The following is a 21,262-nucleotide window of genomic DNA, read 5'->3' as shown; positions in this document are numbered from 1 at the left end:
AGCATACTGTGAGTTCATTGTGCTCTACAGCAACAAACAGCCAGCTTTCCTGCCCTAGTGGAATCACAGAATTGTAGGATTGGTTGACTCTAAGGGTCATCTAGTTGCCTTCTGTAGTAAACAAGAGTGAAATGATAATCATGCTTCCTTTTTTAAAATTCCTCATTAACTTTATTTCTCAGCATATATGCTGTTGTAAACAAAATCTGCCCTTTTTCCCTTATGGGGAAAGTGGGTTCCCTATCGGTAGGAGAAAATAACAGAGGCCAACCAGAGAATATTGAGAAGCAAAGCAGGAAAGAGGAGGAACCCAGAACTAAGGTGTGCCAGCCCTTACACAGTGGTACCTCGGGTTAAGAACTTAATTTGTTCTGGAGGTCCTTTCTTAACCTGAAACTGTTCTTAACCTGAGGTACCACTTTAGCTAATGTGGCCTCCCGGTGCCGCCGTCACACAATTCCTGTTCTCATCCTGAAGCAAAGTTCTTAACCCAAGGTACTATTTCTGGGTTAGCAGAGTCTGTAACCTGAAGTGTATGTAACCCGAGGTACCACTATATAGACTTTTGAAATTGCCCACCCTCAAACTCAAGACCACCCCCAGAAACATCATACATACATCACAGAAGGGGTGTAGCCCAAGACCACCACCCCAATACATCATACATAAATCACAGAAAGAGGTGGTCTCCAGCAAAATCCTGTCTGGCAAAAAAACCATCAATGGTCACTGATTGGATCACATGGGCAGCCTGACCATTCTTTTGTAATGATAAATACTTAATTCCTGAGCCAGGTCAGAGGCTCACCCTATTCACACCTTAAATGTGCCCTTAAGGCAGGATTTGTGAGCACAAAGACAATGAGGAGTTTTTTTTTTTCATTTCCTCCCTCCTTGCAGAGAAACATTTGGTCAGTTTGGGAGAGTCAAAATGGTTTCAGGACTGTCTTCTTGTACTGTTTCGGACATGTGGTTTATATATTTATGTACGTGTTTGCCTTGTACATTTAATTTACATATTTGAGACCTTAAATTCTTGTAACAATGCACAGGTATGATCCACTGTGAAATGATTCCTTGCTCCACAAATTAAACATAACATTAAATGTATTTTACCTAAATGTCCCCACTGTGGGAATTAAGACTCTACAGAATTATGTGGAAAAGGGTTGTTTGACCCTTTACTTAGTTCTATTTTTATTCCTATAAAAACTACAGAAGACACTCCCTGTTTAAAGTTTAAGTAACAAATAAGTTTTACTTAGTGCACTTGCAGGTTAAAACTCTGAGGCAAACAGCAGTGCAACACTTCAACTGCTTTCACACAAAAGGCTGTTCATAACTGTCATAACTGTATCCACTGACAAAACTTGCCACAGATGTATGACATCACAGAGTTCTACTGCCCTTTGATTAGCATCTTGGATGCTTCCATCTCACCCCTCCCCTCCCCTCCCCTAATGCAAATACGATCTGTACTTCAGGTTGATAATTATAAAAAACGCAAGCCAGCTAGCCAGCAAGGAGGACGAAACTATCTACCAAGTCCAACTTCCCACTCGTCCTGCTCAGGATGATGCTATGTGTATTTATTATTTTATTATTATATTTTTTAAATGTAGGTGAAAAGTGGAGGCGCACTTCACGTCGCTCCTGAACTGCAATAAAAAAAAAGAAAGCATGGAGGCGTGGCGGGAACCGGGACCATCCCCTCAACCAATTTCTGTCCAGGAAATAAAGGGGGTGGGACACGCGCCTCCTCACCCTTTCCCCTGCAAAAAGGCAGAGAGGAGAGAGCGGTGAGACGGAGAGGTTGCTTCTCAAGGAGCTCCAGCTCCTCCGCTCGCGTGTGCGCGAGGCAACTCCGAAGCCAAGGAAGCCAGAGGGTTTGGGGCGCTGGGAAGGCGAGGCAAAAGAAGGACCAAGACCAGGAGGACGAAGAGTTGCTGCAAGCAGCAAGAACCAGGACCAGGGCAAGCGGCGTGGTTCGGGAGACCTGCCGACACACTTCGCCGGGGAGATGCAGCACTCCGAAGGCGGCAACCCCGCCTCTTCCCGCGAAGAAACATCACCAGAGCCTGGAGCGCGGGACTCCCCAACCACCCCGCCTGGGCACGAGAAGGACTCGCGCCCCCAGCGCCGTCAGCGCCGCCGCCGCCGCCGCCGCCAGCAGCACCACCAGCAGCAGCAGCCGCCCGGCAACATGAGCACTTCCGGTAGGTCAGAGGGCAGGAGGAAAAGCGGGTGCCAGGTAGCCGGGGGGGGGAACGTTGGGGCGCGGGGCCTGGTCGGGGGCGAGCGGGTGAGTGGGAGAAATAGGGCCGGGCGTTCGGGACCGCCCCCCCCCGCGGGCTCCGCACGCCCAGAGCGCGAGTTCCCCTTGCCGAAGAGCCCCCTCAGCCGCCCCTTTCGGAGCTTCCGGGCGGGGTTGGTCTCCCAGCATGCCGAGCGGCCGGATGTACCGCCATGTTTTGGGCTCCCTGCCTCTTGTGCGTGTAGTATTGACAATAACAAGCGGCGCGGCGGCCTCCCTTGTTCGCTTCCCCCTCTCCCGGCCGCGAAGGAGGTGGCGGGGGAGCGGGAAAGGGAGCCCGGCTCCCCTCTCCGCCCCTCCTCAGGAGAGAGGTGATCTCGGGGAAAGGAGCGAGGCAGAGAGTGGACGGGACCCTGGCCGCCTCCGGGAGCTGAGAAAGTGAGGGGACAGGCAGGGTCGCTGAGAGGTTCGCGGGAGTCCGGGGCAGGGTGGCCAGGCGGAGCTGCCCTTCCCCTCTCGGGGAGCCAGACGCCTTTTCTGAGTGATCGATCCGAGCGAGAAGGGGTGAAGGGAAGGTCGGCAAGGGCTTCCTTTCCTCCTGAGAGGGAAGAGAAGAGAAGCGAACCGGCTGGCAAGCAGGCACTTGTTCTGCCTGGAAGGACGAGGCAGAGATCTTCCACGACTTGCTCTGCGTACCTGTCCCACCAGAAGGATTTGATGCCCTTCAGCCTGCTCACCTCTGTGGTGTTCATGTTTCCCACAGGTTTCACTTCCCCCAGCCCCTCAGCAGCAGCAGCTCAGGAGGTCAGACCCGCCACTGATGGTAGTAGCAGCAGCAGCAGCAGTGGTGGAGGCGGCGGCGGCGCCTCATCTTCTTCCAAGAAAAGAAAGCTAAATAGTAATAGCAGCAGCACTGATAGAGAAGAGGTTGAATCCATCACCTCCTGCTCCTCTGTTCTTCCCAGAAATAACTCTTCCACATCCTCTATTGCTACTACTACTGCCACCACCACCCCTGCCACCTCTGCCTCCTGTTCCTCCTCATCAGGAGTTGCCTCTTCCAACCATTACCTGCAGAAGAAGTTGCGCTTTGAGGACTCCTTGGATTTTTTTGGACTTGACGCGAAGATGGCTGAAGAGTCTTCCTCCTCCTCTTCCTCCTCGTCACCTGCTGCCTCTTCTCAGCAGCACCAGCAGCAGCAGTTCAAAAACAAAAGCCTCTTAATTTCCTCAGCTGTGGGACACCACGCAAATGGCCTGACCAAAGCTGCCTCTTCCACTGTCTCCAGTTTTGCCAACAGTAAACCTGGGTCAGCCAAGAAGTTAGTGATCAAGAACTTTAAAGGTAACATGGTTATTTCATTCCTTACCTCTGAAATGTGTATCTACATAGAGGGATGGCACGTACTTTGCAGAAATCTTTGGTGTGTAGGATCATATTCACCACTCTGCCACGGAATCCCTTGTTAGAGGAAACCAGACCACTTACCAGGGATCCATTACAATTTTATCCCCAAGTGTAGTGCTTTGTTTTTTGTCAAACAAAAAAAGCGTCAGGTGTTCATTCATATAGCTGGTTTGAAAAAGATATGTTTTGTGGAGTTAACTCTCCCTGTAATTGGTGCTTGCAGAGGGGAGGGACAGGAATTTTTCATTCCTTCTCCAATGGCTCTAAAAATGAAACCAGTCCCCCTCAACATATCCCCAGCTCTTCACTATACATCCATGCTCCAGTTTCCCCTTTCTTGCTGCAGTTCTCGAGTTAAATGGAATGTGAAGCTTTTAAAAGTATGACAAAAAGATATCATATTGAAGACAGACTATTTTTAAGTTGCAGCTTAGAAAAACTTAGATTGATGTATATGCTTCTGTTTCTTAAACATGTTTGTGAAATTACAGCTCTTTTCCATAAGCATGTGTTTAGAGATTTTTAAACAAAGTTGTATGCTATTTCCTGCAGCTGCATGTGAGAATCCCTGCTCTGAAGTACTAGTATGCAGTGCTGGTACAGAACAGGGCAGAGCATCCTTGACCTCTTAAAATCATACACTGGGAGTTTTCATTAGAATGAGGTAGCAGCTATTTCATCCTTTCCTTATTTCTCAGTCAGTTTAGGATAAAATTGTAGAGATACAATCATTTCCACAAACATAACGTGAATCCTGTACAGTTGTTTGCCATAGACATTCATCTTGGATGGTAGGGAAGGAAATGAGAGGATCCTATCATTTCTGGAATTTTGTATTTTCTCGAGGCATGTGTGTCTCCATAGTTTGAGAACCTGTCAAATATTCCCTGTAATGTTTGGTTGAGTCCCAAGTAAAAAGCTTAAAATTATTCTTGTAATCAGCATACATATATTTATTACATGGAGGAGGCTAGATGGAAAACGAGAGGAAGCCAAAGAATTTTGCCTGGACACTCAGGTTTTTAAAGCAGCATGTAATGTGGGTGTTAAATTAGGGTTGTAGCACTCCTTAGATAGAATGAGTTCTGTTTGGTTCTGGTTCTGAAAAGAAATTCCTATGCTCAGAATGTTCTCAGAGGCACCCTGCTCTTTAATTCTAACTGCACCTCTTTTGCACTTGTCGCTGGTTGGCAAATCTTGGGAGTCTTAATAAAAATAGTAGATCAGAGCAGTGGGAAGATTGCCCATTCCTAACCAAAAGTCTCAAAGCTAGGTACTGTAACTTCAAATGGGGTAGTAATGTTAATTTGTTGCAGTAAAAAGACAAAAAAGCCATGGGGGACCTGATGTACCAACCTTAATTCTGCTGTTGTTAGTTTTTTTAAACTGTTTCTAATACTGTGTTACAACTGCTGCAACCCACCTTAGGGTGAATGGTGGATATAACATTCTCTAGTGAATTTTGATATCTGTATGCGTAAGGGGGGGGGGAGTTTATGGATATACACATACCAAGAATGATAAAGCAGGCTTTGATGTATTAATCTCTGGCTTTGAGGAGCTTCGTTATGTCTCTGAAAAAATACATTTTGTTTTTAAATATCTGTCTCAAAACATTTCTGCTTTCTAATCAAGTTAATTAACTGTTGCTTTTTTAAAGGAAGTATCTTACTTCAGGAAATGATAGAGTATATTGGCTGTTTCTTACTTCTAAGTACCTTCCATCACTCTACAAAAGAAAAACAATACAGATGGTCCTTATTTTTGTAATTACAAAAAATATTTTTATAATTTTGGCCTCACCACCATACACATATTCCTGTTTGTCTACCCTTAACATGCAGGTCAAGCTGTCTTTTGTTAAACCGTGTTTGCCTTTCCCAGACACTTTCCACTCATTTCTTTGCTTCTGACTGGTAAATGTGAATATTGCATTTCCATTTCCTGACTCGTATATAAGACCAGTTCTCACTGAGCATCCATTTGACTCTTTTTATGCTTCTTTTCGGCAAATTCCTCACTGACAAATTAATGGTACCAAGCATGTATGTATTGTGAAGAATCTGTATTTCTTTTCCTTTCCTTGCTGTATATATACTACTCTTGCCACAATTGAAGAGTGTAGAAATGTCTGTAGATGAGGATAGGATACATCTTCAGCTGAAATGGTAGATCTAGAAAGGGAACATCATCTGCTAGTATATAAACTGTACTGCAAATCTGATGTTCAAGCCACACCACATGAGGAATATGCACAGTGCCTCAAGAGCTGCTTATTAGTAGCCCTGGCTACTAATCAGTTTGATCTTACATTATGTTGAAATGATGCTGTCAATAAAAACATTTGTATGGCTTGGTTTTCAAACTCCATACAAATGATATGCTTAAGGGGGCATTTTAAAATTGATCCATGAAACTGTGGCAGCACATGAGGAATGAATCTTATCCACTTCGTAAGTAGGATATAGTATTTAGAACGTGGTAAGATAAAAGCCAGTACCTTGAATCCTTCCTTGAAGACTTGCATATTGGAATACTTGTGTAATGTGCTCCTTGTGATATTTCCGTTTTATGAGGCAGGCTGTTGCATTGTCTGTATACTGCAGATACTGAAAAATAATCAAGAAAGCTTTGCACACAAATACATTACAGGGGCTAATTTTTTAAAACATAAATGCTTTTTAGTTCTGAATTAGGGGGGCGGGGATTGGCAATCCAAGGCAATCTAGTTTTGTACTGGTCAACTATTGCTTAATAGAACTGTCAAGTTCAGTAGCAAAGTCCCCATGATCTGCAATCCATTTGGTAAAGGTAAAGGAACCCCTGACCATTAGGTCCAGTTGTGGCCGACTCTGGGGTTGCGGTGCTCATCTCACTTTATTGGCCGAGGGAGCTGGCGTACAGCTTCTGGGTCATGTGGCCAGCATGACTAAGCCGCTTCTGGCGAACCAGAGCAGAGCATGGAAATGCTGGAGTGGGTACCTATTTATCTGCTTGCACTTTGACGTGCTTTCAAACTGCTAGGAGCAGGGACCGAGCAACAGGAGCTCACCCCGTCGCAGGGATTCGAACTGCCTACCTTCTGATCGACAAGTCCTAGGCTCTGTGGTTTAACCCACAGCGCCACCCGCATCCCGCAATCCATTTGACTCATCCCGAATTTAACCATTTCACCATTCTGATGGGTTAGTTTAGCAGAGATCTGTATTGTTCAGAGACAATGTCTAGTTTTCATTTGTTTACTTGCAAGTCACTATTGTGACCTGGCTACTGATGGGGCAGAAACTGGTACGTTGAGCATCTCCTAGAGGTATTATTTGTATGTAAGCATTAGTACAAATGCTTCCTTGATTATGAGTTTTGACAACAAAGAAGTAAATCTTGTGGGTCACTATTGAAAGCTCACTAAATGGCCTTTGGTCTGCTCCAGAAAGGCTGTTCTTATATTCTTAAATTATATATTTGCTGTAAAAGACACTAATTCTTAATATCTTGCAGATAAACCTAAACTGCCTGAAAATTACACAGATGAAACCTGGCAAAAACTGAAGGAAGCTGTAGAAGCTATTCAGAACAGTACTTCAATTAAGTACAACTTAGAAGAGCTCTATCAGGTAAGTGTCAAAACTTGTAGCGTTCAATAACATAGGTAAAGCCGTACTAGACTGTAAACATCACTGAGGTTTTTAGCCCACTTTCTAGGGCCTCAAACTATCTGGGTTTGAAGTGTGGATAAGGACCCATAATCACTCAGTGAAGACGAGGTTGGACTGATGGTACTTCAGAAAACTAACGAGAGCTCCTTCACAAATTCATCAAGCCAGATATACTTTTTCCATCAACACAGTAAAATATTCAGATGTTCATCTGAATGGCTTTTTTCTGGTACATTCACTATGGTTCAGACATGGACCTGTCACTCTAGAATTTGTAGTGGCACTTTAACAAAACAGTGAAGACTGGCCACAATTTTAGGTGTCCTGCACTTCAGAGAGGGACAAACTACAGTTTGAAGTACATCTTCAGGAGTACTATGCTGGCAAGACCAAGGATTCTCTGGATAGGTAGGATGATAAGCTTCACAGGGAAACAAAGGTTCTGCTTATTGCTGGGACAACAACTTCCATCCCAGTTTGTTTCTTGTTCCTAGTGTGCTGACACAGACCTATTGTGAGGCCGAAACATCGCAGGCAGGGAGGCTTTTAACATGAAATTGAAGTAGAACTTCCCCAGTTTTTTTATATTATTTATTAGTAATATATGTATATATTATACATTGCACACTCGTTTAAAGTACAGTGGTACCTCGGGTTAAGTACTTAATTCGTTCCGGAGGTCCGTTCTTAACCTGAAACTGTTCTTAACCTGAAGCACCACTTTAACTAATGGGGCCTCCTGCTGCCGCGCTGCCGGAGCACGATTTCTGTTCTCATCCTGAAGCAAAGTTCTTAACCTGAGGTAATATTTCTGGGTTAGCGGAGTCTGTAACCTGAAGCATATGTAACCCGAGGTACCACTGTATCAAGATGGTGTTTGGCACATATAATAGAACATAAAAAATACCATAAAACATTAAGAGGAATTGTTGGTGCGTGCAGAAATATGAGGTCATCCACTGCTCTGCAGCACTCAAAATACTTTTAATGCTAGTGGGAATGTAAATTAGTGGACTACCATTAGTTTACTCTTCAAATGAGTAAAGTTAAAGTAATCTGAAAAAGCTAGAAAGGCAAGTTGCCATAAGTAGATCCAAGTTACAGTATTGCTAAAAATGGGGAACTTAAGTTGCTTACTGACTTTTTTATTGTGGTATTTACCTACTTCTAGAGAAGCAGGAAACAATGATGAAATGTTTCAAACTCCAGCCTCAAATACTTGAACACCTGGGATTTGCTTGTTTTTATAGGAAGCACACTTAAGAAATCAAAAGACATAACTTCAGTAGTCCCTTTTACTACAAATGCTTGGTATATTTTCTTTGTTGCCTTAAAAGTAACAGATTCCCTTACCTTAAAGAAGCAGCATTTACCGTATTTTTCACTCTATAGGACACACCTTTAGAGGTTGAGAACAAGAAACAAAATTATCCCCCTCTCTGCTCAGCACCCCTTCAGCGAAGCGGCAGGAGAAACGGAGCCCCTTCCATTTCTCCTCCTGCTTGGCTGAAAGGGCGCTGCGCAGCTCTCCCTCTCTACTGAAGCCAGGAGAGTCTTACTCTCCCGGCTTCAGCATAAGGAACCCGGAGCACGGAGGGAACGCTCCCTCTGTACTTTGGAGGCTTTGCGCTGCTATCGCTGAAGCCAAGGAGCCTGCATTCGCTCCATAGGACGCACACACATTTCCCCTTAATTTTTGGAGGGGAAAAAGTGTGTCCTATAGAGTGAAAAATACAGTATATGCAGAGTTAAGCATTTGTATCATTTTCGTGTATATTTTACAGGATTACCTCATCTTCTTTATCGCTTACCATCCCTTCTTCCCTATCTGTTCCTATATTATTTTGAATGCATGTTTTTTCTCTCTCACTTTAGTTTTGCCAGTTAACTGTTGAGTTTTCTGTAGAACCACAGTATTTCACAGACCCACTAAGCCTTTGCTTAAGACTTTATAATCTGATTATGTGTGCTTCTATGGAATTACTTTGCATCTTCACTGATTTTTGGAAAGATAACCTTTACTTTGGGTTTTGTGAATGTCAAAGGAAAGATTATTAATCTGCATGCAGTTTGTATTCAGTTTGTTCAATACCTGTCTTTCAAAGGTCTTCTTAATGTAGAGTATTCCGTAGCTATTTCGGTTAATAACTGTGTAGGATTTTGAATCTTTGAAACTACTATTTGGATATCACGTGTTAAGTGTACTTTTTATCTAAAGGGGGGTGTTGAATTATTTCTTAAATTATCACTATTATCACTATTAAGAAGTGAACATTATTCCATAGGATAGTATAACCAAAAGACTGAACAAAAATAATGACCGAAACATTGGCTATTTGATGTTGCTATTTTAAAATGGGGGTGGGACGGATCTTGTTAGAGTGCTTCTTGTTGCATGGCTGTTTAGGACAAAAGTTCCTAACATTTAAAATATAAAAACAACACTCAGTTGTTATTATTATTAATATTTTTTAATTAGATTTTTACCCATAAAGTTCTCAAAGTGACTTACAAGATTAGATACAGCAGATAAAAGCAATAAAAGCCAGAAAATGTAAAACAATGTATAGTACAAAATACAGAAAATGCTAACACAGTAACATCATACGAATAAGTCCTATTGCTTGTGATACAAATCTGATACACATACATCTCCTGACATAACTTTCAAATGGAGTAAAGTCCAAATTTTACAGTTGCATAGTTGGAGTTGGAATGGCCTCGAGCAGGCAGCCCTTGCTTCTAAGAGCTGTTGTTCTAATTGGCTTGTGGGAATCTCTCTTTCCTCAGAAAACAAAGCTAGATTTAATTGGCTTAAGTTACAAGAAGGTAGATTTTGGTTGAACATTTGGAGAAACATCTTAATGGTTGGAGAAATTCAACCATAGAACCAATTACAAGATAGGCTTTCCATTGTTGAAACCCTACAGGCACTGGCTGGGCAAGCCAGCATCTCCCGACAGGGCTGGGAGAGAATGCTGCCAGTCAGTGTAGATGCTACTGTGCTGGATGGGCCAGTGATCTCACTATATACAAGACTGCTTCCTATGTTCCTCTGGATTTTCTACCACAAGCAGGGAATGGGACTACATGGTCTACGAAAACTGTGTCAACTCCTTGAATTCACATAGGTAGAATACTGTACTAGGTTGATTAACATATAGCTCATATTCCAAGCTTTGCGGCTGATGGGAGAACCTTCAACATCTTGTCCTCTTGTCTCCTTGGGAGTCCCTTAAAAGAAATAGTAACTAGAAATTGAGTTGTAGGCATACCACGCAAACTGTCTTGTGGCTTATCTCCATGTTTCTCTTACCTCTTACTTTGAGGAGGGTGTCTTGCTACGTTATTGATAATGTTAATGCATTGTTCTTTCTGGCACACAGCAGTTACTGAGAATTAATTATCGAAGCATTCAATTGGCATTCTGCTTTATTATTTATAGCATTTGTACCCTGCTCTTTAGCCAAAAAGGCCCCTAAAATGACTTACATAAAATCAAAACAAGACACTCTCTACCTACAGGTTGACAATCTGAGAAAACAACCAAACAAACCCCACAACACACAAGGGGAAAAGGATGGAAGAGGAAAATAAAAATAAAAACTTTGGCACCAGTTTCTAGACTGTTTTTCCTATATACCTGTTGGCAGAGTTCAAAGGCAGATGGTGCCTGATGCTGGGCTTCCAGCAGAGCCGATGGACTGACCCTGCTTCCTCTCCCATTGAGGCAGTCTGGTGGAATGGCTTCCCTCAGAAGACAGTTGAGGGAGAGGAGGCTTGATGGGTCTAGTCAGTGTGTCACAGCAGAGCCTGTGTAATGAGCTCCGCTTCTTAGCTGTACATTAGGAAATAATGGTTATTTAGCAGAGTAATTGACTGCTTCAGGAGGTAGCAGGTCTCCTTTTGCTGGAGTTGGGTGGTCATCTGTTACAGATGCAGGAATTTCATCTTGTATTGTAGATCCTCCACTGAACAGGGGCTTGGACTAGATAACCGCTCTTTCTTCCACATGCCATAGACGAGCCTTGCGGCTTACCAGTAGAACAACTTTCTGGAAGATAGTTAAAAGCTCATTTAAGGGTTATTTGGGGATAAACTTGCATGTTTTCAACCAGTACTTCTGACATCTTAGGGTAAGATATCCTATTACAGTGGTACCTTGGGTTAAGTACTTAATTCGTTCTGGAGGTCCGTTCTTAACCTGAAACGGTTCTTAACCTGAAGCACCACTTTAGCTAATGGGGCCTCCCGCCGTTGGAGCACAATTTCTGTTCTCATCTTAAAGCAAAGTTCTTAACCTGAAGCACTATTTGTGGGTTAGCGGAGTCTGTAACCTGAAGCGTATGTAACCTGAGGTACCACTGTATATATATGTACTGTGGAAATCTGTCAGTCTCCTAAGGTTAAGGCCTTAGGGGACCTCCCTCTGGTATGTGTTCAAAGTGATCTCTCAGCTAGCACCAGATATTTTTACAGCAAAGTAACTGTATTTTCTATTGACACTATTCGTTTGCATCTATTTTTAACTTGTGTTAAAAATAGTAATATAAGTTGCTGGTGATATGAATACTTGATAAAACTTTTCTGCTAAAGAGCAGCTGCCTGGTAAATGTATCCAATTCCAAATGTGCATTTTAATGCACGATTATGTATGCCACAGCATCAAAATATTTTTCTCCCACATTCCTCAAAAAGATTCTTACAACTATTGTTTTGATCAGCAATAAACCTCTTAGTGCACTACTTCCCCTGCTGGCAAGAATCCTTGTAAAGCAACACTAGATTATTTAAGTCTCCCACTTCTTCAAACCCCCTTAGTAGAGCTTTGAGGTGAACATATTCATACCAGTCCCCTTCTCTCAAATGTGCTAAATTTCAGATTAGTGAATAAATTTGGATCTCCTTTTCCAAGCTGCTCTCATAGGGTTGTTTCAAGGTTTGTCTTAATTTAGTCCATAATAATTTATTTAAACTTCTTCATCAGTAGACCTGGTGATTTTGCAGAAGAAAGGAACAAGTGACATAAACAAAAGAAAGAATTCTGTCCTGAAGTCCTTACAATCACTAAGCTTTAACATGGGGAGGGCAAGAGGTTAGAATTAATATGAGCAAATACAACTAACATGTGCATGGACTTTGTTTTAGTTGATGAGGGTACTTAGCATTTATAGACAATGTTCACAGAGGTAACTATATTACTGTTGCAGCAAAACAAAAGAATCTTGTATACTCTTGAAGGCTTACAAATGTATTATGGTATAATATTTCTGGTCCGCAAAAGATTATGCCACAATAAATTTGCTAGCCTTTAAGGCTAACAAAGGGATTATCTGATCCATAATCCCTGACCATTGGCCATGCTGATGTGGCTGGAGTCCAACATCTGGAGGGTCACATGTTCTTCATGTTTCAGCGTGTTTCAGGGCTTCTTGTAGTATTTACATAGTGAAGTTGAAGTGTTCATAAGTGCTTTGTGTTCTTACTTGATGAGTACTGTCTCCATATACCAGCAAACAACTGAAATGACATTTGAATAATTTTAAAATACAGCACCTAAAATAAAACACAACAAATATATTCCTTGTGGTTTCAACAGCCAGTAAAACAGTAAATTCAAGCAGGCTTCAATAGTAACACCCAGCAGATATTTGTTGCATGGAAGCATAACCATATTTACTTTGAAGTAAATTCTGTTGCGGAAAATGCAGTTTAAGTAAAGGTAAAGGGACCCCTGACCATTAGGTCCAGTCGTGACTGTCTCTGGGGTTGCGGCGCTCATCTCATTTTACTGGCCGAGGGAGCCAGCGTACAGCTTCTGGGTCATGTGGCCAGCATGACTAAACCGTTTCTGGCGAACCAGCAGGGCACAGAAACGCCGTTTACCTTCCCACCGGAGCGGTACCTGTTTATCTACTTGCACTTTGATGTGCTTTCGAACTGCTAGGTTGGCAGGAGCAGGGACAAAGCAACGGGAGCTCACCCCATCGTGGGGATTCGAGCCGCCGACCTTCTGATCGGCAAGTCCTAGGCTCTGTGGTTTAACCCATAGTGCCACCCGCGTCCCTCAAAATGCAGTTTACGTACTAGTAAATGTTCTTAAAATTGCAGCGATGGTTTTAGAGTAGCATACGAATCTTTGCTAAGCAAAATTAAGGCTATGCAGTCTTCATCACTGGGTCCTGTTTGGGCTGCATGTCCTTTGAGTGTCAGAGTTCTCTGTCTAAAATGTTGCTCATTTGCTAGTCTGGTATTCCATTGTTTTCTTCCATTTTCTTCTTCATGATGTTACTGTGGTTATATTAAATGAGCTCAGTCAGCTGAAAGGCACTCTGCCCAGGGGAGCATGAATGCAACTGCAGTGCATTCTGGCATGTATTTTTGTTCTGTGAACTAACAGCAAAATTGAGAGCCAGATCTTTGGAGTCCCATTTTAAATGAGTAGTGTTTGTGCAGAAAGTATCCAAAGACTGCAAATGACTTGAGACCTGTGAGCAGACTTCCATTCACATACTGGGGATTTCCCACGCTCATTGTAGTTCTTGGCATCTCCTGAAAAGCCACTCTTGTGGGTTAGTCATATTCATTTAATTGGGTCTAATCAAAGTAGGTCTAGTTTTGAATACCACCCTTAACTTTGATCTCTAATTGTCTAGTGATGCCCCCACATCAGATAGGTATGTTTTTTAAACTCGCTGGGAAGAATCATTTTGACTTGTGGTTTTCTGAGAGCTAGCATGTACAGAAAAAGTTACGAATTGTAGATGGAGTCCTGCAAATGTTGGTGGAGTTTTTTTCATGTGTCCTCCTTTTCCTTTTTTTAGGCTGTTGAAAATCTCTGCTCATATAAGATTTCTGCAAATTTGTACAAGCAGTTAAGACAGATTTGTGAAGACCATATCAAAGCACAGATCCATCAGTTCAGAGAATATCCTTTTTGTGTAGTAAGTCTGTTTGTGGACTTCATTTTTATAATGCCTGAAATCCAGATACATACACACACCTGTGTTCTTCTGTGTTTCCCTCTGAGCATCTTCCCTGTCAAACTTCAGGGTGGATATTTACATCCTTGGAGTCTTAAAAATCAGTTTAGTATCTAGGATAGAGTCTTTTGAAACAATAAGTACTGGGAAGTAGGTGAGATTTGGTCTCATATCCCATGATGCTGTGTGTATGCTTATGATATTACTAGATCACAATGCTTTGAATATGGGTATTATCAAATGTGGACACCATACTTGAAAGATAAAGTAAGTTATTTCATAATTTTAAAGCTATTGAGTTCAATGGAATTGTGTCATCACAAGTGTTTGATTAACATAGTAGCCCATTAAATTAAAATGGTGGTCTCTTGGCCTTTAGCTGATTTTAAATAAACATATTTTTCATGATCACATCCTAGCCTAAAACAAAGGCTTTAAAATAGGGCTGGCAGTTTCTTTTGTTTCTATTGAGTTTTCCAGCGATGACGCAGAAGAACAATGTCATCAGGCATTGGTGTTGTCCCAGTTGTTGTGTTAAATTTCTTAACTCCTTCATCATGGATTCATTGGACAGTGTTCTTTTTCTCAAGAAAATAGACAAATGTTGGCAAGACCACTGCAGACAAATGGTAAGGCTTGTTTTCCTTCCAAATAATACTTTTGTGAACTTGGATCCCAGATGGTTTCCCCCCACGAACACCTGCAGCTTCCTGAAAACTGCCTTGCGAGTTGGAACAGTAACCATCTATAGTAGCTTTCCAGGGGTCACAGATAGATGTGGAGGCAGGGGAAATCATTAGCCGTTCAGAGAGAAGTGCTTTCTGCTCACAGATATTTAGACAAATACAACTTTTTGTTTTATACCAATATAAGGAAATGATGCAAGCAATTATATACTTAGGACCTATTTTTGTTGTATTGCTTTTGTGTCCTGACATCTAGGCATTCAGTTCGCAACTCTTGGCGACAGTTTCTGTCACTTCGAATCTGGTACATTATGCTTCATAATTTTTAGGGGTCCCTTAGGAAGGTAACCCTTTTTGCAATGCGCCTCGGTAATTTTAAAAGGGCAGTGCCATAAAACCTGCTTAAAGAAGTATTTCATCAGAATATTATATGAAGAATTAGATTAAAATGTGCCCTCACTTCAGTCTCTGGAGGGAATGAAGTTTCCCCAGGTGACAGGAAGTGCAGCAGCTTTTCAGTGTCTCTTACCCTGTCCTGGTTGTGGGAACCTGCACATTAATGGGGCAAGTAAGAGGATGTGCACCATTCATCTTAAGGAACATGGTAAAGCAAGAGGGAGGAGTCGGTCAGTTCATATGTTTGACTTTCTAAAGTTGCAGTCAGTAAGGCATATTTAGAAGCAAGGCCTGTTAAAATTGGTGGCCTTTCCAACCAAGTAATCATGTTTAGGATCAGGGCACAAGAATGATCTTGCTTTATGTCAAAATGTTTATGGCTTGATTTTTCCCCCCTCCCCCTTACAGATAATGATTAGAAGTATCTTTTTGTTCCTGGATCGAACATACGTTCTTCAAAATTCAATGCTGCCATCAATTTGGTGAGAATGAAAAGAGAAGTATTGATTTTAGACTTCCAGATGCTTTGTCAAAAATATAGATTCAGTTTTTCTTCCCTTCCATTGTGATTGAGATTGAGCCACAGTGAACTGACAGTGAATAGAGAATCTTTGTAGCATGGCTGGTATATATGTTTTCTTTGCTGTTCTGACCACCCAGATTTTCACAAGGGGTGTGTGTGGCAGTTTAAAGCTAAAGTTAAGCTAAATCAAGTTCATATTTGGAAAGTATCAACTAGCTCTAGAACGGTGAACGAGGTCACTGTGCATATTGTTTGGATACCAAGAATGGCAGCAGTGCTACATGTTGGGAACAACTGAGCCATCAGGAACCAGCAAAAGGGTCTCTGTCTTCTGGCACCATGTTCAAACATCACAATAAGCCATACACAAGCCATTTATGCCTGCGTCTTGCCTCTCCACCAGCACTGTGGAGAAACAAAGAACAATTAGCATTGTTTCTTTTGTTCCTGGTTTTTCAATCACTGTTTGCATGAGCACAACAATTCCTGGTTCAGGTATAATGCCAAGCAGGTGTTATCATGGTTTGTTTCCTCTGCACGCTCACAGTGAGAAGCAAAACAATCCAGGTTGACGCATTCATGGTAAACCATTAATTAAGCTTTACTATGAAACGGGCCAGTGGCAAAAGCAAATAGCAATTTAGTCTTGAAATTTTAAAACAGGTGATGCAAAAGTAGAATGCTGCTAGCCTGGAACAATTGACTGGTTGTTTTTGTTTTTAACCATGTAGTTAAGCATGCTTAACAAAATGCAGACCTTTGGGTTATGCCCTCCAGAACTCTACTCATTGTCTGTGTACTTATTTAAAATCTCCTCAGTGACTTTTACAGGAACAAAATGTGTCAGAGTTTGGTTTAGAGCCTTGTGTTCCCAGTGCAGTATCAGTGTTATAAGTGGTGCACATTAGGTTGGACCTCATTTTATCATACCGTTTATAGAAGGACTCCTTTCGTGAAAGGAGCTATAAGGTTTTTTCCAACCTATTCATTGCTTGTATTAAACTTGCTACTAGTATTAAATTCTGGAAGCACTCCTGTTGTTTTCTCCCCCAGTCAACTGCCTGTTTTAAATCTTTTAAATCCCATTCTCAACTTAACTCTGGAAGAGTTCCTAGTATGTATGTATTTATCCAAATCTCAGGTTATATGAGTAGGTATATCCAATTCATATGAATACATGCCTCTTAAATGCATTTACACACATTTTTTGGTCCTTGGAAAAATGTGCAGGTAAAATGGGCCCATTCCACCCTTGGGGTAAGAGCTTGCTATGGATATTTACCCAGATCACTTAAGGCCTGGTCAACTACTAGTTTCTGAACCCTTTATGAGAATCTGGCTTGCTGGGTTAGGTCATAAATGCATGAAAGAGCCAAGGACTCACTTTCTCTTGTGCTGTATTCAGAAAGTAATACCTGATCAGGCCTGTAGATTACTTCTGCAGTTGAGCACTTAGACAAAATAAATGCTGAACAAAGCTGCCTCTCTGTGTTGGTCTCTGCTTCCTTATAATGATTTATTCGTTTCCAGGGATATGGGGCTAGAATTGTTTAGGACTCATATAATTAGTGATCAGAAGGTCCAAAACAAGACCATTGATGGCATCCTTCTATTGGTTGAGCGAGAGAGGAGCGGCGAGGCTATTGACAGGAGCCTTCTTCGCAGCCTGCTCAGCATGCTTTCAGATCTTCAGGTAAGCAAGGGATGCCCCATCACATTGAACCTGTACTTGTTGTGTTGTGTTGTAAACCGCCCTGTGATCATCTGATGATGGGTGGTATATAAATTTAATTAATAAATAAATTGAATGAATGAATGAATAATGTCAAAGTAAGCTGTGAGAGCATCCTAAGCAAATGACCCATTTCTGTTTTCCACAGATTTATCAGGATTCTTTTGAACATAGATTCTTAGAAGAAACAAATCGCCTGTATGCAGCGGAAGGACAGAGGCTTATGCAAGAAAGAGAGGTATTTTATTATCTTATTGCTCATGGGCACCATGGGGACATTAACCTCCTGGTTAATGAGGGCAGAACAGTAGCTCCCAAGACTTGCTTTGCTGTGCTGACACGGGCTACAATTAAGTATTTCAGCAATAATACGACAAGATATAATAATGCCCCTCCAATTTGTTTCTCAGACATTTCCCCCGCAATAAAGCATATACCATTCTCACCTTATTTAACTTTTCTCCATAATTTATTCAATCTGTCAGGTTCCAGAGTACCTCCATCATGTCAACAAACGCTTGGAAGAAGAAGCAGACAGGATTATCACCTACTTGGATCAAAGCACTCAGTAAGTGTGTGGACTCCCTCAACCTGGTGTGTTAAACATGTTAAAAATGACCTGGTTTCAGCATTTCTTTTTGCCAAGGTGTGGTTTAATTTCCTAGACATAAAGAATAATGTCTAGCAAGGCCACACTCACATCAGAAATTACATAGTTTCCAGAAGAAAAGACAAGCGTTGACACCATTAAAACCATGAAAAACTTAAACAAGTTCTGGGAATAAATTGTCAAAGATGAGAGTTGTAGCTCATCAACATCGAGAGGGCATTGCATTGGCTACCTCTGCTCTAGATGATTTATCTGCTTTATATAAAAGACAGGAGAGACCAGAAGCAGTTTTTTATATACACACACACACGCCCCACCAATCTGGACCATAAACACATTGTTAACAAGTAATTGAAATGTTATTGTTTGAAGCATCTAGGTGTTCCAGTTGGGTTGAAAATGGTTAACTGGTAAGCAAAAAGAATGTAATTCTAAACACTTTTTCCTATAGGAAACCACTAATTGCTACTGTAGAAAAGCAGCTGCTAGGTGAACATTTAACAGCCATTCTACAGAAAGGTAACCTATCTTCCTTCATATAAATCTTTCTTCTTACTGCTTCTTCAGGGCTTTCAGTTCCCTATACTAAACAGAAACAACCCATTCAGATTCTAAAGTCCCTCTTGCCCACCCAGTTCATGAAATAGCACTGAACAGTATACGAAATGGTGACTTGCAAGCAGTGGCGTAAGCAAGGCCAGGTGGTACCCAGTGTGGATTTTTTTTTGTCAAACCCCCGCCCCCCATTTGAAATTATTAAAAGGAAAGATACTTACACAAGTGTTATTTTCAGGTTTATTTACTTAACATTGTGAGCATAAGCACCTAAAATGTTTTTTCCCTAACTTTGTCTCAGAGACTGTATTTTTAATCTCTTTTCAACCATCAAGGCATTCTTAAGTGTTGCCTGCTTCCCACCCCTACCATCCATATCTACCCTATGTGTCTCCTGAGTTTTTTCATGTTAGTCTCATCCATTTTTCCTAATTTCCTCCCTTCCTTGCTTCAAGACATTCAATTCTTCTGTTATCAATGGTTCTATCTTAGTAGTCAGTTCTGACATTATTTCAATATTTTTATCCATTTGGGCTCAAATCTTGTCTGCTAAATTATCCCAAATTTCCTTCAGCTCTTTAATCAATTCTTCTTTCCACACAGAGAAAAGTCCCCTCAATTCCAAGCAAACCTTGTTCCTTGATATGTTTTTAACTCTCAAAATACTCAGGACTGTGTGGAATTCACAGAATTTACTCCTCCTTCCCTGGTTCTCAAAACAGTCAGTTTTACAACAGTACCTTATCACTTTGTCAAGGCTGCTTTCCCAGGAAACACCACTTCCTGTACTTTCCTGTACTCTAGTCTGTTCCAAACTTTAAAATTCCACTTTATCTATAAGAATTCTTTGAAAACAAACTCAATCTTCTTTAAACCACTCCAGCCAAGGTGTATTCACAATCCAGTTATAAATCTAGTTGAAGGTAATAAAGAATGGGTTTCAGTTAATTTTTAGTCTGAATGTCACATCAACAGGCAAATATACCATTGATGCTTGCCTTGAGCCCCGCCCCCCGCTGCTGGCAACATTAGGCTCCCCATCCCTACTGGACCGACGCCAGTGTCCCCAGAAGCGCAGAGCAGGGCACACAGGAGCAGGCGGTGGCACCCCTCTATCTCAGGGGCCCATCCCAGCACGTGTTCAGGCAGGGAGAGCAGGGCCTGGCTATGGAGGTGCGAAGGGGATGCAATACAACTCAACCCCGCTCAGTTCCTAGCCGTACGAGGGCGGGGCATGGCCAGGGAGAGCAGGGCCTGGCCTGGCCAACAGTGCCTGATGCAACTCAGTCTCGAGGTAATTGCATGTGTGCCCTTCGCCTCAAGTACAAATTCAGAGATGAGTTCAGCCAGCATTTTGTCACCCGCCCCCCTCCTGATGGCACCCAGGGCAGACTGCATTCACCACACACCCCTTGCTACGCCCCTGCTTGCAAGTCCTGTCCTCATTGCAGGTAAGGAGCCACTGTAGTGCCTTCAGATGTGTATCAGAATGAAAACATAATATTCCTAGGAACAGAAAAAGAGAAGGTTTGGGTATAGGTTGTCCGATAAAATTTGTCAACCCTATATGGCATTAAGAGTTTCAAGGCAATATGGATGTCAACTTTCAGTGGAAGACAAGGGATAGGTGAGATAAACTAAATGTTTTGCTTTCTTGCCTTTTAAAATGGTCATTATGCTTAAGATACCATGCTTTTCAAAGAGAATGAAATATGCTTTTCCTGAAGGGCAGTTAACATAGGATTACCAGAGAGCCTGTAACCCATATTGGTGGGAATTGGGTGCATGAGATACAGACAGAAGCATTGTCCACGAGACTCTAGAGCAACATCAGGAATGCTGCCATTATTGTGCCAAAGCTGTTGGAGGGAAAGGGGGTGTTTTTAAAATCATATTTTGCTTACTATTATGGGGTGTGTGAAAGCACTGAAATTGCTCCCTCTAGCTGTGCAGAATGGAAGTGTTTGTTTTGCTTTATCCCATCCTTTATCCTAGGAGTTTGTGAAAGTGTACATTGTTATTCTCCTTGCCACCATTTTTTCAATGTTATCCCATTTTAATGATAAAAAACCCATTCTTCACTAGAAATCATGTGGCAGGAGCAGCAGCCTCAGCAATAGATTTAAGACCTTCACTTCTGAAAACTCTCTCATCCAATGTGGTTTCTCAATTCATCTGTTGTCTCACTTTCAGTCTTCTCCCACCTTTTAGACCTGTAGCTTCTTAAATATTCTCAGTTGCATTTGTTTCATTTGGAGTAATTAGTAACACATTTTTATCTTGCAGGTTTAAATCACCTTTTGGATGAAAATCGAATTCAGGATTTGTCTCTATTGTATCAGTTGTTCAGTAGGGTGAAAAATGGAGTGCAAGCTCTCTTGCAGCAATGGATTGAATATATAAAGGTATCAATATGTGACTTATTTCGAAAAGTTAACTTGGAGGAGCAAGTCTTAAAT

General features: G+C 41.8%; 1 protein-coding gene across 3 annotated transcripts in view; it reads left to right on the top strand.

The window, feature by feature from the left end:
* The first annotated feature begins 1,732 nt into the window (after positions 1-1,732).
* CUL4B (cullin 4B) overlaps positions 1,733-21,262 on the top strand; it is a 32,071-nt gene continuing 12,541 nt past the window's right edge. For 2 of the 3 annotated variants that reach the window (XM_082207211.1, XM_082207210.1), the window contains exons 1-10: positions 2,639-3,599; positions 7,161-7,276; positions 14,143-14,246; positions 14,861-14,930; positions 15,792-15,865; positions 17,437-17,599; positions 17,787-17,876; positions 18,124-18,206; positions 18,700-18,767; positions 21,090-21,208. In XM_082207211.1, coding sequence (XP_082063337.1) covers positions 2,972-3,599; positions 7,161-7,276; positions 14,143-14,246; positions 14,861-14,930; positions 15,792-15,865; positions 17,437-17,599; positions 17,787-17,876; positions 18,124-18,206; positions 18,700-18,767; positions 21,090-21,208 — 1,515 coding nt within the window. In that variant the 5' untranslated portion in view covers positions 2,639-2,971. Of the gene's footprint in view, positions 2,217-2,638; positions 3,600-7,160; positions 7,277-14,142; positions 14,247-14,860; positions 14,931-15,791; positions 15,866-17,436; positions 17,600-17,786; positions 17,877-18,123; positions 18,207-18,699; positions 18,768-21,089; positions 21,209-21,262 lie in introns of those variants that run through there. The other variant, XM_082207212.1, reaches the window with a different exon arrangement.

Source organism: Podarcis vaucheri (assembly GCF_965113315.1).
Source record: "Podarcis vaucheri genome assembly, chromosome: Z".
Lineage (NCBI taxonomy): Eukaryota > Metazoa > Chordata > Lepidosauria > Squamata > Lacertidae > Podarcis > Podarcis vaucheri.
This window is presented reverse-complemented; position numbering and strand designations above follow the sequence as displayed.